The 21,127-nt window shown below is 51.4% G+C and overlaps 5 protein-coding genes across 5 annotated transcripts; 2 read left to right on the top strand and 3 right to left on the bottom strand.

Annotated features, from left to right (window-relative positions):
* Positions 1 to 683: 683 nt before the first annotated feature.
* Positions 684 to 6,759, bottom strand: G6M90_00g034990 (uncharacterized protein; the record flags this gene model as incomplete). Its single annotated transcript, XM_014691408.1, has 2 exons — positions 684 to 6,495; positions 6,653 to 6,759. 2 exons carry the CDS (start codon positions 6,757 to 6,759, stop codon positions 684 to 686), a joined length of 5,919 nt encoding a protein of 1,972 aa, XP_014546894.1.
* Positions 6,760 to 8,407: 1,648 nt separating this feature from the next.
* GGC1 (Mitochondrial GTP/GDP carrier protein 1) lies at positions 8,408 to 9,865 on the bottom strand (the record flags this gene model as incomplete). The annotated part of the gene is made up of 7 exons (XM_014691407.1): positions 8,408 to 8,497; positions 8,586 to 8,840; positions 8,910 to 9,087; positions 9,187 to 9,434; positions 9,544 to 9,585; positions 9,655 to 9,692; positions 9,799 to 9,865. 7 exons carry the CDS (start codon positions 9,863 to 9,865, stop codon positions 8,408 to 8,410), a joined length of 918 nt encoding a protein of 305 aa, XP_014546893.1.
* A 1,036-nt stretch (positions 9,866 to 10,901) lies between these two features.
* Positions 10,902 to 13,125, bottom strand: RPC82 (DNA-directed RNA polymerase III subunit RPC3; the record flags this gene model as incomplete). Its single annotated transcript, XM_014691406.1, has 3 exons — positions 10,902 to 12,092; positions 12,192 to 13,040; positions 13,117 to 13,125. The coding sequence occupies 3 exons, from the start codon at positions 13,123 to 13,125 to the stop codon at positions 10,902 to 10,904; spliced, it is 2,049 nt and encodes a 682-aa protein (XP_014546892.1).
* Positions 13,126 to 14,546: 1,421 nt separating this feature from the next.
* ucr-1 (Cytochrome b-c1 complex subunit 2) lies at positions 14,547 to 16,132 on the top strand (the record flags this gene model as incomplete). Its single annotated transcript, XM_066130161.1, has 4 exons — positions 14,547 to 14,804; positions 14,877 to 15,051; positions 15,112 to 15,956; positions 16,037 to 16,132. 4 exons carry the CDS (start codon positions 14,547 to 14,549, stop codon positions 16,130 to 16,132), a joined length of 1,374 nt encoding a protein of 457 aa, XP_065986330.1.
* Positions 16,133 to 18,029: 1,897 nt separating this feature from the next.
* G6M90_00g034950 (uncharacterized protein) lies at positions 18,030 to 20,740 on the top strand (the record flags this gene model as incomplete). The annotated part of the gene is made up of 3 exons (XM_014691404.1): positions 18,030 to 18,102; positions 18,165 to 18,537; positions 18,601 to 20,740. 3 exons carry the CDS (start codon positions 18,030 to 18,032, stop codon positions 20,738 to 20,740), a joined length of 2,586 nt encoding a protein of 861 aa, XP_014546890.1.
* Between the last annotated feature and the right edge of the window lie 387 nt (positions 20,741 to 21,127).

Raw genomic sequence — 21,127 nt, 5'->3', positions numbered from 1 at the left:
GCCGAGCGTTGGACGGACGCGACTGCGAGACGCGTGGGGGGAGGCCTGGTTTTTTGAGTCTGGTGGTTTCACAGCTCGACTGCCGCAGGTCGCCTGCGCCTGCGCCTATGCCTGCATGTGGGCTCTAGAATGTCGATGCTAGTATCCCCACAACCACCAAAATTCTGGCACGGCGCAAAGTGGCGTTCGTCCATCAACAGTCCGCACAGTGCTCACATACACGACTATCATCAAATTCAACCCCGGATATTCCTTTAGCAAGTCTGTTCGGTATACTCCGTAAGGAAACACCCTATGCAGCAGGCTACTCCTCGGCAAAGGCTCGATTGAAATCTCAATACATGGATGGCACTTGGTGTCGCCAACGAGAAATGAGGCCAAAAAGCCCCGTACAGAGTAACTCACCAACTAGTAGCAGCACACTCACCCTATTCCGGGCCGAGCCGTTAATAATACAAGTATTTCATCATATAGGTTGCCTACGCGCACGCTTTATTCACAAAAGACGCAAAAGGTTGGCCACTTATCAATTGATACCTACACAACAACGCAAAACAAGAACGCTCAAAGTTAACAATCTCTGTCGTGTAATCCATATGATGTAATCCATACATCATATCAAGAAGTGCCGAGGGCCAAAGCATCCCCAAATTGCACCTATATTTTGTTCATCATCCTTACCGCTACTGTTCATAAATAACCAGCCCGTTCTCGGCCCCGACATCCGTCCCAACTTGACTCTCCGTCCAGTCGCTTTCCGTCCCATCGTACTCGCTATACCCTGCCTCCGATTCCGTGTACTGGCTTGACATGACCGTCGTGCCAACGCTGCTTCTTCTCAGTGTCCCTGTATCACTGCCCTCGCCATCATCGTCCACCAGCGAGTCAAGCACAGAGTCATTGTCGGCTGTATACGCAACAGTGCTTGCCACTGGAGAGGAAGCTGCTGTATCCGGCTCGTCAAGTTCCTCTACGGTCTCACCAACGCGAAGATTCTCCTTGTCTTCTTCGCCAACCCCCTTTGCCATACCTCCGCCCCAACTTCGCTTCCGGAGAGCATTGCCAGCTCCTGTGCGTACGCTTTGGCTTCTCTTGACCAGACCAGATGGCGAGCTGCTATTCATCTGGCTGAGCGACGCAATACGTCTCGCGGATCCGTTCTGTGTGGGAACCCCAAGGTTTCGCCTGGTGGCCAGAGCCATGCTGAGGGCAGGGCGATTCGACTTAGTACCGCCAGTTTCCCCATCTTCACCAACAGGCTTCTTAACACGTTTCCGGTTCATGTCGTCACGTCCCTTGCTGTCCTTGGCCATCAATAGTACCCGAGAGTGGTCCATGACGCCCTCCACAATGCGTCTCTCCAGTCTCTCTGCGCGGTACTCCATATCTGACAGCTCCTCCTTGCGCAGACGCAAGGCTGTCTCCAAAGAGGAAACATCGCCTGTCAATCGAGTCTTTTGTCTAATTAGGCTCTCCTGCTCTGTCCGCAGATTGAGAACACTGTTACGAAGCCTATCTTCTTCATCCTTGAGGCTAAGAATAGCTGCTTCCATGTGTTCTCGCTCAGCGAGTTTGCGCTCCAATTCAATCACAGTATCCTGAAGAGTCTTTTCCCGATCCTCGTGGTCATTTTCGATTCGTTGTGTCTGGGAAGACAGGAACTGTGAGATCTCGGCTGCAGTATTGACGACAGACTGATGGACCTTGTCCAATGTCTCCAGCTGGGCAAATGCTTGGGCTGACGTGGTGCTATGATCTACGAGTTTGTCAAGCTTCTCATGGACTGGGCCATCATCGTAGCGCTGCTCAACCAGTCTATCAAGCTTCTCATGAACTGGGCTGTCATCATATTGCTGCTCGACCAGTCTATCCAGCCTCTCCTTGATCTCGGAGTCGTCATACTTGTGTTCTGCAATAAGATTGAGCTTCTCCTGTACGGCTGAGTCGTCATACTTTTGTTCCGCGATGAGATTGAGCTTCTCCTGTACAGCTGAGTCGTCATACTTTTGTTCTGCAATGAGATTGAGCTTCTCCTGCACTGCTGAGTCATCATACTTCTCAGGGGGCGGAAGCATTTGTTGCTCGACAGGCTTGGCCTCAGCAATCTTGTCCTGAAGTTCGGTGGATGCCGTTTTGGAGTGTTCAAAGTGCTCTCCTACCAGCAGGAGAATATCTTTCACAGCTGTCAGGATCTCGGGTTGGTGTTCCTTTACCTCGCCCTGCAAGCTCTCGACAGCAGCGACAGCTTGTTGTAAATGGTCACGAGTCTTCTGGTGTTCTGTTTTACCCTCAGTGTCAATCTCCTCGGTGCGGGTGGCGAGATCCTCGACCTTGGAGAAGACTGTCTTGGATGCTTCTTCCATCTTCTCCAGAGAGTCTGTGACAGTCGAGCCAAGGGTATCAATAAGAAGCTTCAAGTCCTCGGCAATAGCCTTGGTACCAACAACAGCAGCTTCGGTCTCGATTTCCCGGGCCTCGGTGGCTTCGCTTTTCTCGTTCAACGTGGCCTTGAACTCATCATACTTGACATTCAGCTCCGTAATCTTGTCGTCAATCTTTGTACCAATGCTGTCTGCCGCCTCCTGGAGCTTCTCATTGGACTCCAGCCGGGCACCAGCAACAACTTCCTTGTTCTCTTCGAACTGGGTCTTCATCGTTTCGAACATTTCCTTGAGGTCGGCGCCGACGTTTTCGTTCTTGTCGATTTTTTCTCCCATGCCTTCGAGCAACTTTGTGACAGCATCAATTCCCGATGACCCATCATCCAATTTACTCTTGATAGCTTCCTGGAACTCTTCCAACAAGGTTTTGACCGCCGTGACGCGATCGGCAACACCAACGATCTCAGCTTGACGGTCATCAAGTGCCTTGGTATTCGATTCGGTATGTGCCTCGATCTTCTCTTTGGCCTCCTTCAAGATCGTCTCCAAGTTGGACACGTCTTCCTTGTTGGAGATGCTGGCAAAATCAGTCGCCGTCAAGCCATCAAGTGCTGTCTTGATCTCCAGAACAACAGCTTCGACAGCCTCAAGACCAGTCTTGGTGGCCATCTCTTCATCGGAGGACGGTGCCTTGTCGCTTCTTTCCTTTATTTCTTCGAGACCAAGGCTAAGTTGTGTAACAAGAGTTTCCAACGCATTGAGATCCTCCTTCTGTGAAATGGTGGCTAGCTGCTCGGTCATGGACGTCATGGTCTCGCGCGTCTCCAGGACCAGAGCCTCGATGGCATCGAGGTGCTCCTTACGGACCGCCTGTTCACCCTCAACGAGATCGTCCAGACTGGCCTTGGTGTTCCGGAGAATAGTCTCAATAGCCTGGACATCGTCCTTGGAAGCAGCATCACTATTGTTAGTGTCAGTGGCCTCATGCACTTCTTTAGCGGGCTCGGCAGCAGCGGGTGGCTCTCGAGTCGAGATTTCATTGACACCCTCCTGAACGCTACGAAGCATATCTTCCAGGCGAGCCAAATCATCCCGCTGAACAGTCTCCGTCTCTGGCTCCATTGCCTCAACTTTGATCCTGAGCTGAGTGATGAGGACTTCGAGATTCTTAATGTCGTCTTGCTTCACCATGTCGGCGGGAATAATTGCTCGACTGGTGTCTTCTTCTGTAGCAGTCGCAACAGCCGCAACAGCTCTTTCGTTGCTGCTGTCACGGAGGGTCTCAATATCTGACCTAACGCCATCCAAACCGGACTTGAGCGCATCCAGAACCTCGTCGTTGGCAGTCAAGTCCACAGGTTTGTTGATAACTCTTTCAAGGGCCGCGCGGAGATCGTTCAGGCCATCTTGGATGGCATCCAAGATGTCGCCTGTCTCAGGTCGAGGCCGCAAGATTTCTTGTCGAAGGCTAGTCAATCCATTATGAAGAGCCTCAAGGACTTCCTGATTATTGACACTAGGAACAGTAGGGCTGGATGCGGGAACCATAGAAGAGTTGACAACTTCGCGCAACCCCTCCAGGTGTGCTTGGAGCTCCTCACGGGAGCTGTCGTTGGCCATGGATACAGCCCTGGAAACTTCCTCCTTGAACTCCTCCATGGTTCTTGACATGTTGTCCATAAACTCTTCGTGGCCAGCGACACCAGAAACCCTGTCGACGTAGCTTTCAATGGCGATGCGAAGATTTTCAAGTCCATCCTTGGTGGCGTCAAGAACTTGCTCAGTGTCTCGTCCATTCGCGGCCACATTGTCCTTGGCCTCCTCAGAGACAGCTTTAAACTCAAGCTTCATGTATTCCGTCATGTCCTGAAGGCGAGAGACAATTTCATCAGTATTGGCAGGGACTGCCATAAGAGCATCACCACGAGGAAGATCGAGCTCGCTGAGGCCCTCGCGCACGGCTTGTTGAACGACATCACGATGTGACTCGGAGGCGGCCTTAAATTCAAGTTTCATATACTCCATGATGTCCTGAAGACGGGAGGCAATTTCATCATTGTTGCTAGGAACCGCCATAAGAGCATCATTTCGAGGAAGATCAAGACCACTGAGGCCTTCGCGCACGGCGTCAACGACATCGCGGTGCGACAACTCGGTGCCAACAGCGGATGCGGCGACGGGGAACTCGAATTCCTCAAGGCAATCACGAACAGCGTCAATGATTTCGTCTCGTGACAGGGAGGCTGGGGTTTCAACCTGTGGAGGAGCAAAGTGCTTGAGTCCCTCCACAACAGCCTTGAATACTTCTTCTCTAGTTGCAGCCTCAGGTCGCTCATCCCGGGGAGCATACTCTTGAAGGCCTTCTTTGAGGCAAGCCAAGACTTCATCCCGTTCAAGACCGAGCTGTTGCACTTCAATCTCAGGCTTGTAATTTTCCCAAGCGTCTCTGACTGCCTCGATAACGTCTTCTCGGCTCAAGTCGGGTGTCTCGTCGGTAGAGGCTTCGTTATCACGCAACGCAGCTCGCATAGCATTGTAGATTTCCTTATAATCAACCACCGTCTTTTGTGAAGACTGTGTCTGGGCAGACTGGCGTCGATGTTCTCGCAAGACGTTGTTGAGCTGTTCCTTCATCTGCTCCAAGCCTTCATCAATGACTCTGGAAACCTCGTCTTTGCTAGGAGCCTCAGCCTCTTCAATTCCTTTACTTCCGACCTTCTCCAATCTCTTGCCTAGTTCTCGCCCCATGCCAAGAACCTCACCCCTGAGTTCGCGCACTAGAGCTTTAACCTCTGCAGTTAAACCACCGCCCTGGGTGACACTGTCTTTGACGGACCGGATGATGTTCATAAGTTCTTCATTTACAAGCTCCGCGCCACGCCCAGAAGGTGCCGAGGATCTTCTGTTTTCTCCGTTGAAGAGAAGTCGGTCGACTCGTTGGGTCACAAGCCCACCCCTTTCCAGTTCCATGTCTTGATTGCCCAAACCTCCGCTTCCGGTTGCGCTTCCAAGTACAACAGCATTCTCTGATTGCGAACGAATGTACTCTGCCAGCTCGTCGACCTTGGCAGAGGTAGCTAGCCCAGAAAGTTTCTGGGACAACTGGGTAAGCAAGCCAACCAGTGACTCTTGTCCTTCTTTAGTGCCGAGCCCATTCCAAATTTTCTCCAAAAGTATGAGTGAAGCAGATGTGTCTACTCCGGACAAAGAAGGTGTGCTGATGGAGCCACGGTCAATCGATTCAGCAAAGCTCTTTGGTGATGGTATCCGGGGAAGTTGAAACGCTCGTGAATGCGTGGGAGGTGAGCCAAAGGGCTTGTTATCAAGATACGGACCATTGAAGGAGGTGATCCGACTGGACTGCTCGTTAATGTTGCCCACAAGCTCTCTGAGGCTCTTCCTGACGTCCTCATCTCTGGACTTGGTCGCCTCCTTCAAGCTTAGTAAATCAGTAGCATTGTCCCGACTTCGCCGACTCAAAGCCGACATCTCCTTCTGCAGAGATGTCGCAATGTTTGTGAGCGTAAGAAGTTGAGCGGATACATCATCGGAATAGGGAGGTTGCTTAGGCGTGGAGCCGTTTGTGATGTTAGACAGAGCAGACTCTGCCTCTCTTGAAGCAGATTTGCTGCCCATGTTTTGCAGAGCCAGCATAGTCGAGCTCTGGGGTGGCGTATTCTCGCCCAGTATGCTCTGCTGGGGAAGCCGTCTGGCCGTCGGCCTCAAAATAGGCGTCAAGCTGGGTCCCGGAATCGGGGTTGAATTGGCAGAGTCTCCGTCAGACCTCGGCTCGGGCGGTAATTCCCGCGGTGTTGTAGGTGTTGAGGGTCTGAGGTCTTGTTTGCTCCAGTTTCCTTCAATCATCAAGCTCAAGTCTCGTACAGAACCAGGCTGTAGCGACTGCAAACGGCGATGTGAAGCGCCCTTGACGAGGGCTCTCTCTGGTGATCCGTCGCCGCGCCTGACAACGGCACTGTTTTCCCGCGCCCTCTCGTTCAAGGCAGCATGCGCAGATTGAATGGCGCTCGATGTGCCGGCACGCGAAGTCAAGACGGGCGACTGGGGGTTCAGTGGTAGAGGCGGCGGAGCTCGTTCAGGATCTGAGCTATCCCACCTGCTGGGTGTTAGTCTCGCGTCGCCGAGATGAACATGGAATTTTTTTTAGAAAAAAATGGGGTAAGTTTTATCCGGATAGAAGGAAAAAAGTAAAGAAGCACGAAAGAGAAGGAAGTGGGATGGGTTTGAAAGAGAAAAACGCTACAATTACGCACATAGGAACGAGAGCTCGCGCGCCGTGGTCCGAAGAAGCAGAATGTTGGTGTTTTAGGTATCTCTCTCCATCTCGGGACGAAGTCGAGTCCCAATCTGACAGTGACATCTTCGAGGAATACCGGGTCCTCTGCTTCAAGAGACCCTTTGTTCCGTGATGTTTTGTTGAGGAATGCGATGTGGACTGACGAGGAATGCGGACAGCAGCCGCTTACTCTTTTTGGGATCGAATTATGTCCACCAAGCTATACAAAATTGGTATCGTGTAATGTAATCAAAACAAAACAAAAAACAGGACTCGCAAGATGTAAAGTCAAAAAGTGTCAAGATCGTCTCTTCATAATCCTGTCTTGGTTCGCAAATCGGTAATCAGAGGATGGAGACAGACTTGGGCAGACCGGGGAGGAAGGAGCGGCAAATTGATAGCTTTGAAGGGCCCCGGATTGTTGACGACGGCTCAGTAGCCCGCCCAGCCATTGGGCTGCAAGGCGGGCGCCATGTTTACGTTGGAGCACTGACTGTTGCGGGGGGCAACGGGCGGGAACGAGGGGCCATTGTCCAAGCCACGCGTGTAACACTCCATACGACCTGGGCTGGAAGGTACATTTCAGATCTTTTATCTTTTTTTTTTCCTTTTGTGAGAGGATACGCAAAAAGTGTGTGGTCCTTGTGCATACATGTCCATAGTTGTCGCGCGCCCATTCGCTACGAAGCTGCAGCTATGCGTGACGTGGACGACGGATGGTCTTTGGGCTGGAGCTTGTCGGCATGGAGTCGCGGAGAGGCAAGAGCTCGATACGCGGGCGATATCGTCCATTGTGCTCTCCGTCTTGTACATGTTAGTCCTAGGTGTACGTGCGCTTTGAGTTCTTTAGCGGCTCGATGACGTGAGTTGTGCAACGTGGACGCCGCGTTGTCCTTTGTTTACAATGGTGTTGTGTAGGCTCTGTCTCCAGTGCATGAGACACTCTGCGGTCACGGAATCGTCTCCCCTCGGCTGCACTGTAGCAATGTTTACCCAGAGGCACTGTCACATAAAACCATGGCCTCAAGAACATTCTAGATGCCGTCAAGTGACTGTCCTCTAAGAGGAATTGCGGTGTGGCCCACTCCATGTTCGCAAGAACAAAAGCATGATGAATGGTTGTCCGAAGCCTGGCTTTGCTCCCAAGACATTCGGGGACGCAGCATACTTGTCGCAAGTTTATGAGGCAAGAGACTAAGCACTTTGGACCAAAAAGTTTACGGCTGGATTGCATGCTTAGAACACGAAGCAGGCCGTGTAGTGTTGGAAAACCTCCACATAGACCAGACGGTCAGCTTTATGGAAAGCATATGAAGCAGAAAAAACAGAGACGATAAGCTGCCCGAAAACAGGCAAGTTTCAGTCGCCTTGCTTGATGAGCTCGGGGCGGTAATGTTCGCCCCAGATGTTTCAATTACAAACGTGCCACGGACATTGAAATGGTCTCTGGTGAGTGTTACATAGGTCTTGATCATCTCAATAGGCCATGATTTTGGAGCTGAGTTATCTATCCACATTCGTAATTCCGACTCGTCGAACCCTCGCTCCATCTATTTGCAAATAGCCAAGAGCAGTAGTCTACCGTCATCAAATGCCAAACAAGCTTATTTTTCCGGCCCATCCAACTCACATCCACAAAAAAATATGTGTATATACATAAACGTCAGAAAAAATCCATTCCCATTACAAAGCATTTCCAGATTGTAAAATAGCAGGAGTGGCATTTGGCCTATTACTTCTTGGAGAAGGCAACATCGAAGGCGGGGATGAGTGTCTGAGCAAGCCAGAAAGAGAAGACGAGCTTGGGACCGGTCATGAGAAGCTGATAGAGATGTCAGCAATCGTTAACGGTTTGGTAGAGAGCCAGAGGAGTTCATATGACGCAGGCATCGAAGGGACCATTCATTTACCTTGGGAACCAGGCCCTTGAAGAAGCTCGAGAAACCTTCTTTGCGAGCCATGTTGGCCAAGATGCGGAATCCACTCTCCGGATTGTCAAAGTTGCGGTTCTGGATTCGAGTCTTGATGACATCGAGAGGAGCAGAGACAACAAGTGAAGCTGAAGCGCCGGCAATTGAAGCAACAAAGTTTTGGAACCACGTAGCCTTGTTGTAATCTTGGAGATGGAACATGTATTCCTTGGCAAAAGCAGAACCGCCAAAAAGCTGCGAAAGGCGCATCATCAGTCTACGAGCCGGGTGGCGCAAATAAAGGTGACCCAGGACTTAACATACCGCGAATGAACCAGGCGCATTACGGGCAGCCGTCCATCCCCAACCACGGTATAGCCCAAACCCTTCGTCAGCAACAATCTTGAGGACACCACGGCCCTTGAAAGCCTCGGGGTTTGTCTGGCGCTTGATCTTGAGGACGTCGAGAGGTAAAAGGACGATTTCACCGATACCAATTAGACTGCAGCACAAACATGATTAGTTCCTGTTGTTTCTTTACCTTTTTCCATGGCAAACCCCATCGAGCAACCTGGGAGACGGCGACGGGGGGTCCGCTCACCTGCCAGCAGTAGAGTGCATGATGGCCTTGCCAGTCTTTTTGCCAAAAGCCGACTCAAAGTCCTTTCCATAGTGTTTGGCCAAATAGTCGCGTGCAACAGGCTGACCGCCATACTTGTAAATTCTTTGAAGGACCTTGTAACCGGCTGCGTAACCGAGACCTGGGAACAGCGAGATGAACTTTCGACCCAAAGGAGCGCTAGCCTTGTCCTTGAAAATAACCTGGTTCAATTGGCTCGCACCGGTAACCTGGGGGTTGTGAGAAATCGCATTGTCAGCTGGTCCGTGGCAAGTTTCTTATCCCCAGTGTATGTGATATGCAGAGGTGCGCAGCATCTTGTGTCAGAATTCTCCTTACTCGTGTCTGGTTGCTCATTAATCGCTTCGCAATCGTATCAACCTGGGCAAATCATGTCAGCATGTCTCAACAACCACCGTCTGGTTGCCAAGAGTCCAGATTTTGCCGTACGGGGTGAAAAATTGCCAACTCGGCGATACCAGCGGAGCCTGCAACCGGTCAGTACACATGCATCAGACCCTGGGTAAGCTCACAAAGCCTCGGGTACTCCAGTAGGTTGAGGACTTCGGAGCTTGCAATTGGCGAATGGTGTACCTGAGCCAAGGAGTCTGGCCAAGTTAGACTCCTTTTCGAGGCCTGCATTTCCAGTCGGGGGAGACATTGTGAGGCGGTTCGGGGCGATGGGAATGCGAAGGGTCTCCCGCTGGCCGATCTGGCGGTTGGAGTTGTCACAATGAACTGAAAGCAATGAGGAGTGAGAGAAAAAAACGTCGTCTCTGGGGGAAATGGGCTGATGACGGATGGGGAAATTTTTTGAATGGCGTAGGCGTGCCCTGGCGTGTGGTTCCCGAGATCGGGAGCTGGCGACAGCGGATGGTTGGGGTCAGTGCTTTTGCCAGCTTCCTCGCTGAACGTGGGGAACATTGGGCCCCTTGAGCCGACTTTTGACAGTTCAATGTTCCTGAGTTCAGGTGCTATTGACCCTACTAGTGCGCTAGGTACCTGTGGCCGGGTGGCCGGGTGGCCGGGCGAGGGGACCAGTCAGCGCTACGTCCACTGCATTGGTCACATGTTAATGGTCGGTGGTTGCGCCAGAGACGCGAAGTACCGTCTGGTTCAATGTTCTGGTAGCAACACTGAAATGCACGGCGCAATTGCGTGCATGGCACACCGGACAATTCGTCACTCTAGTATCAAATGTCCATGTCCTCTCCTCCTCGGCAATCTACGAGTTATGACCACCACTTTTAGGCTCACACTGAGGGTATGACAAGATAAATGGCTCTGCCTCATTATAGCACTATTAATATCATTGATGATATGTATAGAAGTAGCCAGCCATGACTGTGTTTTGTTTTTGTTGCTCGAAACCGACCTGTTGAGGAAGGAAGGATTAATTGCTGAGGAAGGAAGCGACTGTGGTTCTGTGTGACAATGTGCTACAACTATTCCTCGCAAGATCACACGGAAATGGCGCGATGCATGTAGGCATGCCTGGCTACAAACCAACCACGACCCCAAACAACAATCATCAGACAATGCCCTCAAATTATTCTCCACAACAAGGTTAAATTGGCATACATGTTACATAAAATATAGCCTCCTCAAAAGGGATAGTATATAGTATATATATCCATCCGTCTAGGGGTAGTGGTCGTGGTGTAACAACGTCAAGCGTCGCCCGCCCGCTGGTATCCTCAATAATCTCTAAACACTGCAACCATGTCGTCCAGCCGCATCACCTGGCCGAGCAGTTTCTGCTGGCCTTCCAAATGTCGGTTATATTTGTTATAATGCTCCGCAGTCATCACTTCTTCCTCTTTGCCCTTGACGTCCTTTCGCTCCACAAACGTGAGAATGTTGCGCTCCTTATGCCGCTCCACATCCAATGTTTGCAGGCACCGTAACATACCCTTGTAGACATCATCCAACAATTGCGACTGAACTCGTTCGCCGTCGAAAAACCAGAAGAACAAAGTTCGGTTGGCCAGTCTGCTATTGTCCTTCGGCACTTCCTGAACATCCACCAACCCTGCCATTTGCATCGCTAGCATTTTCCCTTGGACGTCACCTTTCTTCATGAGGGCAGCTGACGGGAGCATTTTCTCGTCAAGTTTCCCCTTCTCCCGCAGAATTCGTGTCAAACGAAGGCCATGACGTCCGAACGACTGCTCAATGTATGCGTCAAGCTCAGACTCACGGAGCCGGTCCATCAACAACTCAAAGTCCACGGTCCACTGGCCCCGGCCCTGAGTTCCACAGTGACGTACAAAACGATGCTTGCTCTCGGCCAGTAACAGAAGATGTTGGCGCATCTGGTCCAGACGACTGTCTTTAGCTATAGCCCCATCCTCGAATTTGACCTTGGTTGACCTGTCGCCGTTGGTATGTGTATGGCCCCCCTGGACATCAATATCGTCCTCAGATCCCTCGTCTTCGCTTTCTTTGGCTGAGGCTGCGGCCGCGGCCGCAGCTGCAGCTGCAGCTCTAGCCAAACGTCCGCGAGGGACAGGAGCAGCCTTGACCTCTGGCTCGTCTTCCTCATCCGAATCGCTGTCATAGGAATAAGGTCCCGATCTTATCTTCTCGGCACTATCAAAATCTATCTTATCTTTTGGAGCCTTTCCAATACCGCCGAGAACCTTGACTTCATCGCTCAAATTTTCGTATATTTGCAATGTGGTGACGCTGGGCTGTGGTCCTTTGTTCTCTTCACCAACCAAAGGATCTGCTCGACATCTGGAGACCTTTGCTGTCAGTAAATCTAGCAGGGACCGGTAAACATGGCCTGTAGTCTCGCCAAGCATATCTGCCGCGAAATCGGCAAGTCTTTGGTTGCGAAGCTCAACCAAGCACTTTTCATGATTGACTCGAACCACAACATTGGGCTGGTAGATATGGCATTAGTAACTCTCGTGCTATATGAATTTTTTTTTTTAAAAAAAAAAAGGAAGAAGCAAAAGATTTTGCAGTCGAGTTAGACGTACATTCAACTCGATATCATCATCAAAAGGATCTGAATGCCTTGAGCCATTTTGTAGCCTCCTTCTCTTTGTAGAAGGTCCGGAAGTCTGATCTAGCTGCCGTTTGAGGGCCTTGCTCTGGTCACGGAATGTCTTGAACCGCTCCACAATCTGCATATGCTGTTCTATTTTGTTCTTGCTCGCCTTTTCCCCGGGAGCTGTCTTCGTAACATCAGCTTCAATTTCGCGATACACCTCAGCAGGATTGCGAAATGAATCGGGGCGAACGGTTTCCAGTATTTCTGCCTGTATTAACCGTGACAGTGCCGAGTTCAGATGGTTCTTAGACTCTATGAGGCCAGATGATGACTCATGTGATCCGTTCGTATGTCCATTGGTTTTGGGAGCTCGAGACGTAAACGCATGTGTAAGGTCCGCTACTCTAGCATAGCCCAGTTGCATGAGGGTTTGGACAAGGTCTCTCTCGGCTGTGCCATACTGACTGTTGATGACCTCCAGTATTTTACCGGATCGCACGAGGTTGTAGCAGGCATCCGAGTTGGCTTCATAGCTGGTTCCTCCCGTATCAGGGTCAGTGTAGTGGTAGAGGAGATTCTGTTGAATCAAAACACCCAGGCCGTTCCGAAGATGCCGTGGTCCGAGCGATACATGTTGAACGAGCTGTGAAAGTGTGCATCGGCCCTTGGTGAAGAGCGCGACCAAAAGGCGCTGTTGGGAGAAGCGAAGAAAAGTCAGCCCCGCGACAAGCACAACACCGCAAAACCCGAAGTGGGTTGAGGAAGAACCTACGGATGGGAGTTCGCCAAAAAGATCGTTGACTAGGAGAGCACAAAGCTCTGCGGCATGTTTGGTCTGTTTGTGAACATGTCAGCCTTGTCCCGCGACAGCCCATTTGACGACGCACGGCTGGAGCTCAGCGAAGACTAACGACAAGCATTGCTCTGCTCCTAGAGATGCTCTCACAATCTCTAGAGCTACCACTATGACTACCTGTACGGCATTGAACTGCAATATGTAATTTAAAAGAAAAAAGGGTGCCGACCAACTTTGGTGCCGTTGGATTTCGCTTGTGACACAAGTAGATGAAAGGTAATGAATGTTGAGGTGCGGAGGGTTTCGTAAAGAAAAAACAGTCAATTGACGGGTTGCGGATTTGCCAATTTTTCCCAGGTGGTGAATGGAACCAACCTGTTACTGCGCAAGTACTCCGGACGGAGGACAGAGTAACTTGATGTGGCTGAGCGTCTAGGCTGTGGCGTCGGACATGCATCGAAGGCTGCAAGCAGCCAGACCCTCATTCAACCCCAATACTCTGTATCGCGACCCGTCGCAGTTGCAGCTGCTCTACAAAGTTGTAATTCAACCAAATTTAGCGAAATCTACGTGAAGGTGGCCACCACTTCAATTGCGTATTTCACATCATATCTTGTCCGCAGGAGAACTTCTAACAAGCTACTCCGTATCGAAATATGTAAGTACATACTCCGTTACTAGTGGTAGTCTCCAGAACTTCCAGACAACTCAAGAAACGCTACGCCAGTTAACCCAACCAACAGGTACGCATCGTCCAACCATCGGAGTAAGCTGATTTATATTCATCACCAATTATGAGGACACAACGAACAAATAGCACCACCAGTAACTCCAGGGGCAAGGCAGGGCTTAGCTCTCATCAAGGCAAGCCAGTCACATGTTTCTATAGGGTAGCCATCCTGGCCTTGGGTTCATGTCGCTGAATCAAAACTTCATTCACCACCGGCAAAAATAATACTGTACCGGGCTGGAGCCTGTAAGATGCAACTGGAAGTTGACGTAAGAACACGTGGATTTTGAAAACCATGTCGAGATGCTATACACGTTGATTCCCGACGATGCAATTTAGGTTATTAAGTAGTACATCCAAAATTTGTGTAGGACATGGCACTAGGGTTGGAGCACTCGAGTTAAGTTGTCATGCGAGCAATAAACCAGATTGCCATTGATATTGGTTTTATTGTGGTTTACTGTGCCAAGGGTTCAATCCAGCACCTACTTATAGCCACTTTAGGTACCTTCGACTTCCTTCACGTGGTCGGAACTTTGAAGGCCAAAGTACGGAGTAGACATGATACTCCACTACTATCGGAATATGCCTGGTACTCCGTAGTGCTACTTGGTTTGAAGGTACCCGCATGAAGCTGGCAACCAGTGGCAGGCCTAGAGTTGATCATCCAATCACGTGATTCCCAATCAATCCCCGAGGCCGAAAATTAGACGGGAGCTGGTTCGTTGAACGAACGAGGCACTTCTTTTTGAGATCCAATTGCTGCACCACGACGGCCGAAGGATATCCAATTGCCTGCGCCCTCACCCTCGACAATGATCTCGAGATCGTCTCTCGCCAAAAGCGCGCAGCAGGCCGTCCGTCGGCCCTGCAGCGTCCAGTCCTTGCAGCGCCGTGGGTTCGCTGCCGCTGCCGCGACGGGAGCCTTCGAGACGACGGATGTGTCCGGGTTGAAGGTTGCTTCAAGGGATGCTCATGGTCCGACTACCAAACTGGCCATTGTTGCCAAGGCTGGTACGCGATACCAGCCACTACCCGGCTTGACTGTCGGTCTTGAGGAGTTCGCCTTCAAGGCATGTCTTCCCGCAACGACCTGATACCTACGCTCAAAAATGACACCCGAGCTAACTTGCTTGTGCCATCAGAACACCCAACGACGATCTGCGCTCCGTATCACTCGTGAATCCGAACTTCTTGGCGGCCAATTGAATGCCTCTCATACCAGAGAGGCTCTCGTCCTTGAGGCCAGCTTCCTCCGCGAGGATCTACCTTACTTTGCCGAACTCCTCGCCGAAGTGGTCTCCATGACCAAGTACACCAGTGAGACATCGGTAGCCGCGAATTGATTCTCAATGCGATACAGGCTAACACCAACTATAGCTCATGAGTTCCACGAAGATGTCGAGCGGGTTCTCCACCTCAAGCAGGCCGCACTCAACGCTAACGTTGCTGCTCTTGCCTTGGACAACGCTCACGCGGTTGCCTTCCACAATGGCCTTGGTGCTTCAGTCTATCCCTCGTCCCTATCACCCGTCCAGAAGTATCTCAACGAGGAGTACATTGCTAGCTACGCCGATGTCGTGTACTCTAAACCTAATATTGCCATCGTCGCCGATGGTGCCTCCACTGATGCCCTAACCAACTGGGTCGGTCAGTTCTTCAAGGACGTGCCTGCCAAATCTCTGAACGGCCAGACCCTCAAGGCTGAGGCTTCAAAGTACCACGGTGGTGAACAGCGAACAAGTCACCCTGGCGGCAACGCCATGGTCATTGCTTTCCCTGGATCCGATGCCTCTGGCTCCAAGCCCGAGATTGCCGTTTTGGCTGCTCTGCTTGGTGGTCAGCCCACAATCAAGTGGTCTCCTGGCTTCAGCCTGCTCTCCAAGGCTACCGCTGGAACATCTGGTCTCTCTGTCTCTGCTTCCAACCTCGCTTACTCTGATGCTGGTCTCTTGACCGTCCAGCTGTCCGGCACCGCTGCCTCTGTGCGCAAGGGTGCTGAGGAGACGGCCAAGGCCCTGAAGAGCATTGCTGACGGCACCGTTAGCAAGGAGGACATTACCAAGGCCGTTGCCAATGCCAAGTTCGACATTCTGGAGAAGGCTCAGCTGCGTTCACCTAGCCTTTTGCAGGCCGGGTCCGGCCTTGTCAATAGCGGCAAGGCTTCCGAACTCGCCGCTCTCGCCAAGGGAATTGATGGCGTTACTGCTGATAAACTGAAGACTGTAAGTTACGGCCTGTTCTTGTATCACACTATACTATACAATGCTGTTAGGGCGAGAAACTAACGTCCATTGTGCCGCAGGCTGCCAAGTCTCTCCTGGATGGCAAGGCCACAGTTTCCACTGTCGGTGACTTGTTTGTGCTGCCGTATGCTGAGGAGATTGGTCTTCAGGTATAACAGGAGTATTACAACGGCGAAAAGAGCTTGTACCAACAGATTTAAAGTCGTCTAGAATGGGTGGGCCGGGGCTGCCGTATTTGTGAATATCTGTAGTAGAAATCCCCTTTGTTCACGTAGCGTTCCAACATGCTCTTCGGTGTCGTGGTGATCCTGAATGTTCACGCTTGAATGGTACACATCAGAATGGATGCGCCTGCATGCATGCCGACGTGTTTCGAGCCGGGGGCAACCGTTCACACCAGCATCCACATTGTCTGGTGTCACAATATATTGCATGCAAGGACGCTTCAGGCTTCTGGGGCTGTCATGTCCTGCCACTAGGATGCCACCATTTTCTAAGTACATTGAACCAGAACTCCGTAGCCCGGGCTGTTGGTTGGAATTCCACCAGCAGTTGGGTCGTGAAGAAGTACCTCACAGAATCCCAACAATAAGTGCCCATGTATCAAACACCAGTTACGTACCTAAGTTACTGAGCTGGGCGTCTGGTCATGTGGTGCTGTAATATTTGATGTTTGTTCGAGAGTTCATTAATGGTTCATTGAGAGTTCAAAGGCACATACACGCATGCCCGGACATACTGTGACAAAGGCCCCGTATTGTGCCAACAGTGCGAGACTCTGTTTAAAGGCAGGTCCCTATTGTTCAGTCGTTATTCCCGCGCAAGAAGCACTACTACGAGCCCCCCCTCGGGACATCGGACTTGACTGAACATTGCTTGTACCAGACCTGTCCAGTGGTACAGTGTAGGCGTCGTGGTCAGGGCACAGGACACTGTGTCTCATGCCTGGTTGGCTGTGCTAGGCTGCACATACTCTGGACTATGCTAGTACTACTGAAATGCTAAATGCCTACCCAAGGTACCCAAGTACCTGCCTAGGGACTTTCCTAGCGGAGTACCTCCTGCCTCCACCCGCGTGCCCATTTCCTGAGCATGGCTGCCCACTTACTTAAGTATCGGCTTGCGGCCCACCAACGCCTCATTGTAGTTTGGGCAAGTGTGACAGGGTAGGGGAAAACAAAGCCTCATCACCAACCTCCACAGGCCAGAGAACTTCTCCCTTTCTCGGCTTCAATTTTCCATCTTTCCATGTTCTCCTTGCCCATTGTGTGGCAGTCATAGCACCGTCGAGCTGGACGGCACTCCGGAGACCCTTCCTCCTACCTTACTGCCTTTCGCTTTCCCCCTAGGTAAGCCACACGACCTCCTCTTTCCGCCGCTCCTTTCCCCCCGTCCTGGCGCTGCGCCTACTTGACCAACATTGTTCACTTGCTTTCTTTATTCCCAGCCACGACGAGGCCTTTGAGTCTACCAAAAAACGACAATCAGCCCGAGCGCTTTTGAATCACTCTTTGCTAATTTTTCCTATAATAGAAGCGGGGAGAGTCGTCGATAGCAGACCGGTTTTTGGTCGTTTCTGGTTGAGACGTTAGCCAAAACTTCATCCTGGACCCCGACTTCCCGTGACACAAAGATTCCTCATCATCATCCCGAGGTTCGTGTAGATTGTTTTCATGTTCATTGTCTCACTCCTTGGTCGTCTATATGCATAGATGCCGCTGTGTGGTAACGTCCATGTGCGGTCAACTCCGACGTGCAAGGTGCGATGAACATGGCACTCCAGCGGTTCTTCTAGCCCCCCTGCGATTTCGCTATATTAATTGCCACGTCTCCATCGTTTTTACTTCTGCGTGCCGACATCTAACCTTTTATCTAAGTAGAGCGTATCCTAATCAGCCCTCCAAGCCATACGCTCGGGATCGAGCAGTGCAAGATTACTCTCCTTCCAGGGACGAGCTGGAGAATTTCGTTGGATGCTACACCGAGACCGCCTACGTTGACCAGCACTGAAGTTGTATTAGCGATTGGAGCGTTTCATTCTTCTTTTTCGAAATGCCTGTCCCCAAGAAAGAGGGCGCGTCGAGCGGAGGTGGTGCCGCCAGGGCCGATGGCCGCGGGCAAAATGGTATGCTGCATATACCATATTTCGTCTACCAGCAGATACTGACCTAGGGTATGAACGAATAGGAAATCGATCAAACTTTCGCACAGACACAGCTATCTCCAACAGCCGCCTTGGAAACGAACGCACATTGCAGCCATGGATTCCTGATGCGGCTGATGGTGTGGATGGCAGTCTGGAAGCTACGGCCGCTAGTGGACACTGGGACCAGTTTGCAGCAAACGAGAAGCTGTTTGGCCTACGAACTGATTACGATGAGAGCTTATACACTACGGCCATTAACAAGACCCACCCCCAATTCCGTGAGAGAGTGGCCGCTGCCGACAAGAAGGCCAAAGAAATCGAGCGTAGCGTTGCAACAACTGCCCATGTTGCTGAGGAGCGCGTAATGGACTATGCTGGTGGTACCGGTGCTGGGGCCCAAAACGAAGAAGACAAGTATGTTCGAAGCTCTGTTACTGCATCAAGACACAGGCGGATTACTGACTACATCTACTATAGGTACAGTGGTGTTCTCCGCCAGGACTTTCCTCCTTTATCTGGGGGTGGCCGAGAAAACAGGTACACGCCTCCTGCAAAACGAGCACCTACATCTCAGTCGACCGTGAAAGGCGCACCTGTTGACCCGGCTATTATTTCATCACAACTCAAAGCTCCTGTCAAGAGACAGGCCGCTTCGACGGAGCAAACACGGCCACAAGCCTCAGAGGGGATTAAGAATGGCGTTCCTGTAAAAGCAGAGCCTCCGAAGGCGTCTACGCCCAAGACTACGGAAGAAACGCCTACCGAGTCCAAGCCTTCCCCTGTTCTGAACCTTCCTGCCGAATCTCAGACACCCGAATCAAAAACTACAGAGAAGGTGACCACTACCGGTCCGTCTTCTACTTCATCCTCCCGAAATGCGTCCTCCCAGCCAAAAGAACAGACCCCAAGCGCTACAGCTACTGTTGAGCATGACGTCTTGAACTCTTTCAGGAGCTTTGCGTCCCGAGAGCGCGACAATTTAGAGAAGGTTCGGAGCCACAAGGCCCGAGCTGATAAGGAAGTCAAGTTGAACGAACTGAAGAATTTCTCTATTAGTTTCAAATTGTCAACCCCGGTCCCCAAAGACCTTGTTTCGATTATTGCAAAAGACCCTGCAAAGCAAAAGGAAATACAGGCAAAGGCCATGAAAAATGCGGAGGATATGGCCAAGACCAAGGCGGATTCTGGTAGCAAGGACAAGGCCCAGCCCGTCAAGGACTCCGTAACGGCCAAGACTCCTGACACCAACACTTCTGCTAATACAAGTGATGGTCGTTCGTCACGAAGTGCTGTGGTACCACAGGCATCTGGACCAGCTGGCAACGGTAGCAGGCATACTGCACCTCGCCAATATTCACAGCAGCCGTTCCATGCCCAACCTTTCCGGAGCAACCGAGGTCCTCAACAGCAGACCGGGAACCTTGCTCAAAGGCTTCGCAATGTCGAGCAGCAAAGATATTCGCAGCCACCTGTCACTACGTCACATAATCTCGGCCATGAAATGCGTGCTCCCCCTACAGGCCCATCTGGCAATGTCGATTCTGGCTTTAACAGGCGACTAAGCGGGGCTCCTGGTCAGATGGGCGCCAAGTTGAATCCCAACAGCCATGAATTCCGGCCTAGTCCCTTTGCTGCTACCTTCAATCCCAATAGCCATGCCAGTGCTGGCTCTAGCCCACGGACCTCGGTCAACCATGTCGCTGAAAGTCCTGTTCCCACAGCACCACAAACACCCGTCATCCGCCGTAAAACGAAGAAGGTGGATGTGAGCAAGTGCTTGATTCTGTCACACATCAGAACTGTGGCACCTCCCGCCGGCCGTAACTGGGACGACAATGGCGGATTACGTCCATCATTCGACACCTTACCAACGTGGCGACAGTTAAAGGACGATGAAAAGCCCGAATCGACCATGCATCTCACATACACGGAACACTTTGACCGACAGCCGTTCAACGGCCCCTCGGCCGCGACCCCAAATCCCACACATGTTGTTCCTCAGATGCCACACCAGCACCAGCTTCCATTCCACCTTCAGCATGGTGCCCATGGCTTGGGAACTCGACAGTCACCACATATGGCACCTATGCAAATGCACGCACCACAGCATGGTCCGGTGCCCATTCCGCCATACGGTACTGAGGATCATCGGATGATGCCCTCTAACTCAGCTCAGTCGTTTGCCTCTCCGCGTATGGGTCAGCTTCCAGTTGCGTATCCTGGCCAAGTCCCATATCAACAGCCGGTTTTCATGGGCCCTGGCAACCCGCAAATGGGACAATACCGCAGCTTCTCCAACAATCCTCATTACGTGCCACACCAACAAAGCCAGATGGCAGGCCCCATGATCATGCAGCCCCAGTTCATCCATCCCCAAGGAATGGTTGCGGCTCCTCAGATGATGTACCATGGCGGCCATCCACAGTACATGCCGCCAACTGGGCCACCGCAGCCAGGTCCAGGCGGTAGTGGCTATCCCAGCCCAGGACGCCCAACTGCACCTGTCATGATGCATCAAGGCTCCCAACAGGGCCAGCCAGTGTATGGCATGAGCCCCAGCGTGCAGTACAACCAGCCTGCATACGGTCCAGGGCAGCCCAGTGGACCAAGTCAGTGATGACTTCTTCCAGATTGCCCATTTTCGATGTTTTAACGCGTGGCGTGGCGTGGCGCTGCTGGCCGACCTTTTCCTAGTCAGAGGCTACCACGGCTATGTGTAGTATGGTTCCACTATCACTTTAGTGATGAGGGAAGGAATCGTCAGCCGAGATTACCGACAGGCATGAGCCGACTAGGTTAAGAGCTATCACAAGTTATGGTCTATTTTTACAGGATTATTCTGTTGGCCATTGCGAGAGTATCGGCTGATTCATCTAACAACTTGCGACATGATATAACGGAACTCGTTAAATGTCGCACCAGCTATATGCAACAGCAACACAAGCAGTTTAGGGAATGTTTATCACAATCCAGGCAACACTATTTTCATCTTTTATCTCAACTC

The sequence above is a fragment of the Metarhizium brunneum genome, chromosome 2 (assembly GCF_013426205.1).
Source record: "Metarhizium brunneum chromosome 2, complete sequence".
In the NCBI taxonomy this organism is placed as follows: domain Eukaryota; kingdom Fungi; phylum Ascomycota; class Sordariomycetes; order Hypocreales; family Clavicipitaceae; genus Metarhizium; species Metarhizium brunneum.
The sequence above is the reverse complement of the archived record's forward strand: the minus strand, read 5'-3'. Positions and strand labels throughout refer to the sequence as shown.